The sequence below is a fragment of the Loa loa genome (genome assembly GCF_000183805.2).
Source record: "Loa loa unplaced genomic scaffold supercont3.68, whole genome shotgun sequence".
In the NCBI taxonomy this organism is placed as follows: domain Eukaryota; kingdom Metazoa; phylum Nematoda; class Chromadorea; order Rhabditida; family Onchocercidae; genus Loa; species Loa loa.
The window spans coordinates 159,996-166,799 of NW_018108248.1; the positions used below are offsets into that span (position 1 = coordinate 159,996).

Here is a 6,804-nt window from a genome sequence, read left to right on the forward strand (position 1 = left end):
AAATGATACACATTTAGATAAAGTTGAAAGTTCACATTTCATTTCCTCATTTCGATGTGTTCATTTTCTAACAATTTTTTTTTCCAGCTTTTTAAATTTTCTTCGATTCGTTAATAGTTGTAGTTAGTGATTAATGTGAATTAATATTTTATAATTAAAATTTCTATTTTTATAGATGACAAAAATTTTTGCCCTAACTTCGAATGGAAAAGAAGGTGATGAGAAGTCGAAAGAAGTAGAAGGAATTACAATATCGTCCACTACACCACAGGCTACCTTCTATCCGGTCACTTTACCCATCTCATCTATTGGTAATTCTCTATTTCATGTCCACTTTTTTTCTTTTTTTTTTTTTTTAACAATAAAACATTCTGCTGCTTTGTTTTGTTTGTTTGTTGTTTTTTTTTTTTCTTTATAAACATTCATCTCAATAATTTTCAGGCTCGTAAGTTAAGTGAGATCACTCAATTTTCAAAATATCTTTTCAGGATGATATATTTATGATGAAGAATACTAAAATTACATTTGTTTCTCAAGAAAAAAAAAAAGAACAAAAGGAATTTTTGAAATAACAGCAAAAGATTATTACTGAAGTTATTTTCATAAGGTGAAATGAGCCAAGTTAACTTAACTTACTTATTACCTTTCTAGGCCTAACTACAGTACTTGATCCATTTAGTTCAAATAAATATCATCTTATTTTAGTTGCCAAAAAGCGATGTGGTACATCTCATATATTCATTATTTTGCTATCCCTTATGACTCTATCTATGCTATTCTACATGATTCCTGATTTCTTCTATAAAAGAGTCCATCATCTTGTTGTAAGTTCTTCTTTTTATTCTAATTTTTATTTTCTTTTTCCTGCAAAAAAAAAAAACAAACAAAAAGGAAATGTTCGAAGTTAATCTTAATTTTATACACTTTATATATGAAATTATTATAGAATTACCGTACTAGCTACCGTACATTTTATCTTCTCCATTTCTTACTTTTGCAATCCCTGAAATTAATCTTAATTTTATAAACTTTACATATGAAATTATTATATAATCACCGTACTAATTACCGTACATTTAATCTTCTCCATTTCATAATTTGGCAAATGCTTTTTAAGAAATGGAAATACATACAACTAATAATTGCAAATGTTTTCCATTGATATCATCTACCGTAGAGTATCTTTCCGGGTCATAGAGATTGTCCTTTTTTCAAATTCATTTTATTCATACTATTTTTTGACGACAATTTGGGCATGCATAGAGATATCACTGTTACTATCTGACTTCATTTGTATGGTACCAAAGATCAGGATATTTCCATCTTTCCGGTGAAGCCAAAAATGATCAGGGCTCTTAGTGAAACTAAACTAAGTCAGAAACCTTAGTGAAACTAAAAAGGGTCAAGGGTCTTAATGAAATCAAAAAGGTCAGAGTGTATTTGTTATTTGATATACTGTTTCTTTTCGTCAAAACATATTCAATGTAGTTCCTGACAATAGATTCTAAAAATAAGTGTATTTTAATTGGTATATTTCTCTGATTTATAGAGTGAAATAGTACATACCAATATTCTTTTCAGTCAAATGAAGTTACCGTAAGTGGATCAACATCACCATGGGTACGACGATCTGGTAGATTTGATGTGGCGGAAGAGAATACACTTTTGTTGCCTAAACTTGATTCAATGGATATAGCAGGGAAAATGAATAAAGTGGATCAGAATGGGGACATGATACAGGATAATCGTGACAGTCTTATTACAGGAAATCAAGATATAGAAACTGCAGGAAATGATGATGGAGAAGTGAAACAACCAGATGATGCTGCTACACCTAATCGTTTTGAAGCAATGAAAGCGGTAGGAAATTCTTTTTCAGATCATCTTATGATGATGGAAATAGTATCACTTCATATTAATCAACCATAAACATTTTTCATTTGCTTTATTTTTTTTTTAGAGAATTTGGCGCAAATAGTTTCAGATTGCAACTCTACTCAAAATTCCTGGTGTTCAACAGGTAGCTGTTGTTCAGAATAACGGTAAAATACCTGCTGATGTAATCATGAAACCTGAAATTGTACCTAATGGTTGGTTCTAAATTTTTTTATTCTTTAAAGAAAAAAGTTAAAGTTGAACTAACATCTAACCTGAGCTAACAATGATTTAGTTCATTAAATAAATTGTTCAGACTAATTAAACATACAGTATTTCATCGTATAAGAACTTTAGAAAAAAGAAATAATGTAGATGAAATACAGCCATCAATTGCGAAAAGTTTGATTCAACCACAAGGTATATTTTCTTGTTTATTGTCATATATACAAATGAGGAATGTCATATATCAAGCCAAATCAAACTTTTATTATGAAAAGAGACGAAACTTTTTTTGCATTTTGAGGTCAATTAAGCAAGTTTAGGGTAGTTAGTAGCCTCAGTTCACTCCTGGACTTGAATCATATAAATTTTACTGAAATAATTACTTAAATACTTCTGTTTTCAGCTCCATTTGTACCACCAATGGAAATGAAAGGATGGGAGTTGATGAAGTAAGATGGTTTCAAAAATTTACTAATTGAATCCTGGTTTAGTTCTACTTTTAATTTTAATTAATTCACTATTCTCACTTCATACTACGACATACATTAACATGCGACATATTAAATAAGACATGGAAAATAGAAATTGATGTAAGAGTTGTTAAGAGTGCTTTATGTTTTTATCTTCTCTTTTGAAAATTAATGTTCAAGCTATCGCCGAGCAATAAGGGAGTGGCTGTTACGCCGTGAGATGTTCAGAAGGCGGATGTTGGCTGAGCTGGAAAGAGGTTAACATTCGAATTTGAAATCAAATGATCAACATGGTCTGGTCGGATTACACGGAACAGTGCATTCGATAGTTATAAGTTCTTTTGTTTAAGCGCAAAAGGATGATCCAAAGTTTGGTTAATAGTGGAAGTCTATTTCAGAACGTCAAGAAGCAGCAGAACGTAAAGTGTCTCAGTTCATCATGGGACTTCAAGAGCAACAAGAACCACCACAGCTTGAACAACTGCAACCAATGTTACCCATGCTTTCATTTAATGGGATGAACTTGCTACCAGCGCCAGCGATGTGGGTGAATCAACAACCATTGGAAGGAAATCAACGTAACATACCAATAATACCGATGTTACCAGCGCCTATAGTAGCACCCAGAATTCCCCCCATGCTTCCTTTCTTGATTCCTAAACAATTACAACAGGAACAGCAGCAGCAGCAGCAACAGCAACAACAACAACAACCACCAATAGTGCCAATTAAATTGATGCCACCACAGGTGACTCAAATTCTATTTAGATATAAATTATTGGAATGAATGATAACTAGACGGATATTGATGTTTAATAGTACTAAAATGTATTTTTTTTTTTAATTTAACAGATATTGAGCAGAGAAGAATCAATAATTCAACCTATTGGATCGGATTCAGGAAAGCCAAGTACCACACCGTTGCAAATTCGTGATGATTCTATGAATAGGTAACAAATTGAATGAACTTTATTCCCTCCCATTTGATTATTTAGTTTACGAAGTTTCTGTTGACACTGTTGATTTTTCATGAAATGTAAGAAAAATATGCATTCAGAGCAAATTATCTGATATTTCCAACTTAATTTGTATATCTTTTCTTCAAAAGAAAAAAGAAAAATTTGATTGAGGGAAGGAGAAAGGGAAAATGAGAATGGAAAAAGGACTGAATTTTATTTCTTTCATTATAACCATTTGATTAAACAGACCTTTTTCTGCTCTTCTGTCATTGTCAAACCAATAAAGAAGTACAATAATTGCAGGCTTGATTTGGAACAGAAGAAGATACCTGTACCTGTAGTTGATCAAGTAAAATTTGTATATCTCTTATACTGCTTCTGAAAGATAAAATTCTACTTCAAGGATGCTTCTAAAATCTTATGTTCATTCTCACAATTCTGTTAAACTTTTCAGCCAATACCAATGACATTTGATGGAATTCCAGATCGTGATACTATCTTTAAAGAGTTACGATCACGAGCACAAGTACATTTGATTTTATACATTTTTTTTTAAATGTTCATTTGAATAAACAAACTTTTACTCATTCCATTAGCAATCTCTCTAAACAAATAGTTTAATTTGCTAAAATAATGTAAATTTTGAGTACTCCCAATTTTAGCGAAAGAAAGATGAAAAAATATTGGAAGATGAACAGAGAAATTAATTATTGCCATACTTTTCGCAGTCCTGAGAGAACTTTGCTATTTGATTTGTATTTTAGATGCAACAACAAATATCGCAAACTATCCTACCAGCAGCAATGACACCACCTTTAATTCAAAACGTTGTTCCACCAGCTCAGATTAATTCAGACGAGATCTTTCGAGAGTTGCAACATCGAGCTCTTCGAATGCAAATAGAGCAAGATCGATTGGAAGCCGAACAACGAGCAGAAGTAAGCATACAGTTGTAAATCTGTTATTTTCATACAAATTGTTAAAGATTAATGGTGACATCTGTCTGATCATCTGATGGTGTAGTATTTTAATGCAAATAGGTGTAGGCTAATTCAGTTTATCAACGACTCTGAGAAAAGTGGAAAATTACATTTTGTTCTTACACAGAAAGAGAAAAGTATTGATGCTGAAATACCAGTACTAATGATCGCTGATACATTTCCGAGACGAACAGTCGAAACGGTGGTAGAACAAATATCGGAGGATACTACTACTATGACTACTGCTATCAACATCGAGGCAACAACAAAGGGCAGAAATTCCGCCATCTCATCGGAATCTGTCCCAGCCTTCTTCAAGTATATTTCTTTTTCTCTAATCCTTGACAAATCTTTCATTTCTGTAATAAAATTGAGTTCTTGCCCATCGAAAACTTTTAATTATTTCCGATATACCGAAATCTACTCTGAATTTGATTCATATTAAACATTTAATATAGATTTAAAATTGCAGTATTTTTAACAAAGGAATTCAAGAAACCGAGATTACCAGTTCTTCCGATAAAGAGCAAGAAATAAGTGTAAAGAACGACGTAGCTAAGGCTGGACCGGAGGTAAGTTAATTGATGCAGCAGAGCAGCAATAGATGAAAGTAGTATATACAAAGATTCATTACCAATCCTTTTTTTAGCATTCAACCGAAGAAGACACTTTTGGTGAAATGTCAATAGCTGAAAATGACAGAGTTGGATTGGTCGTGAAGCCAGATGAAACCGCACCACAAGTCAATTTCGTTCAAGGTGTCTTTTTTTTTTTTCGAACTGACTTGTAAGTGGGATAAATGTAACTCATCATGAGAGCTAAAGGAAAAGGTCATGGAAAATGTAAAATGACATACCACTCACTTAATGAGATGTCCCCTTCAAAATTCAAATTCCTTTAGAACCTTCCAAACTGAAAACTCGATGTCAGACGTAATTATTTACACTAAATGTTTTAATTCAGAATCTGCTACGACAGAAGCACCAGTAAGTATTGGCACCTCAGAAGAGGCTCATTCAGAATCGTTCAAGTCTGCATTCCCAAATGAACCGGATGATACGCATGGTAGTGACATGTTGGGCACTCCAATGAGACTGCTCGAAACCCCACAGATCCAATAAAAATCAAATCTGTATAAAAAAATGTATGATTTCGTAAATTATTTTGTTTTCCTTAAAATATTCCCATAAAAAGAGGCAAAAAGCCTGCTACTTTGTACTTTTCACCAATTATGTCACCAAATATAGACACCTCGGACCAATTCAGATTTAGTGCAGTGAATTCTCTCCCTTTTTTTCTCCTCACTTTCCCTTAGTAGTTCTAGACGTATATCAGTTTCCCGTAAGAAACATTCATTGTTAATCAGCAAAATAGCATCATTTGATGCTTCCACTAATTACTCGACTTACGATAAAATACAGTGACATTCGCATAAATCTCACATACCCCAAGTTTAAATGAGCAATATATTAAATGCGTGAAGTTTTTTCAACAATAAGAAAGTACAAATATATAAAACGATAAGCTCAGTTTTGGTCTTTTTTATCTGCATACAGACCTAAACACTAACATTTGATAAGGAGATATAATGACGTATCTGCAAGTCTTTAACATTCTGGAATGGTAGCTAACCCAAGGCTTTTCAGTATTGGATATTCTACATTGTTTAGGTCAAAAGTCAGATGAGCGCGAATGGATCTGTTAATATCAAAATTTTCCGAAACAGGAGCCTATTTCAATTTCACTTATTTGTAATATTCATTTTTTATTTTGTAACACTTCTTGTGGAATTTTTTTGAGAATAAACTACTATAAAGCACTGTTCTACATGCAATTTAGTTTATACTATTGAAGGTTCATTACTTCTCATTGTATCAGAAACAAAACAAGCAATTGAGAAAACAAAGAATATCATTACTGAGAAGACCATAACAATTATGTTGAATATTTATTTATTTATTTTTCAGTAAGCTCTTCATCTCTCCATGCACGCCAGATAAAGAGAAATCGCAAACCCAAAATATTGTAATCCCACATACCACTGTAAAGCATTAATAAATCACACCGTGGAAGCACTGCCTTCTAACTTCATCACAAACGATTAAGAGCGCCACTCATGCTGATCTCAGTCTTCTGCAACTTCGGAAAATATCACATAGACTACTATCTTCATTGCGACAACTAAATTCCGCCTATTATTCCTTGATTGCTGTCAAACAGAGATCCTTGAATAGCACTAGGTGGTCTCCCATTTTAGAGCTCCCACTCAAAAAGAATTCTTTATAGATAAACACT

General features: G+C 32.6%; 1 protein-coding gene across 2 annotated transcripts in view; it reads left to right on the plus strand.

Moving 5' to 3' along the window:
* LOAG_11378 overlaps positions 1–6,329 on the plus strand; it is a gene marked incomplete at its 5' end in the record, with an annotated part of 7,044 nt that extends 715 nt beyond the window's left edge. The window contains 15 exons of one of the 2 annotated variants that reach the window (XM_020448343.1): positions 706–824; positions 1,582–1,860; positions 1,985–2,090; positions 2,504–2,549; positions 2,751–2,827; positions 2,969–3,318; positions 3,423–3,520; positions 3,833–3,878; positions 3,984–4,055; positions 4,294–4,467; positions 4,637–4,827; positions 4,982–5,081; positions 5,159–5,267; positions 5,473–5,653; positions 6,180–6,329. In XM_020448343.1, coding sequence (XP_020306335.1) covers positions 706–824; positions 1,582–1,860; positions 1,985–2,090; positions 2,504–2,549; positions 2,751–2,827; positions 2,969–3,318; positions 3,423–3,520; positions 3,833–3,878; positions 3,984–4,055; positions 4,294–4,467; positions 4,637–4,827; positions 4,982–5,081; positions 5,159–5,267; positions 5,473–5,630 — 1,925 coding nt within the window. In that variant the 3' untranslated portion in view covers positions 5,631–5,653; positions 6,180–6,329. Of the gene's footprint in view, positions 1–705; positions 825–1,581; positions 1,861–1,984; positions 2,091–2,232; positions 2,296–2,503; positions 2,550–2,750; positions 2,828–2,968; positions 3,319–3,422; positions 3,521–3,832; positions 3,879–3,983; positions 4,056–4,293; positions 4,468–4,636; positions 4,828–4,981; positions 5,082–5,158; positions 5,268–5,472 lie in introns of both variants that reach the window. The other variant, XM_020448342.1, reaches the window with a different exon arrangement.
* Positions 6,330–6,804: the final 475 nt, after the last annotated feature.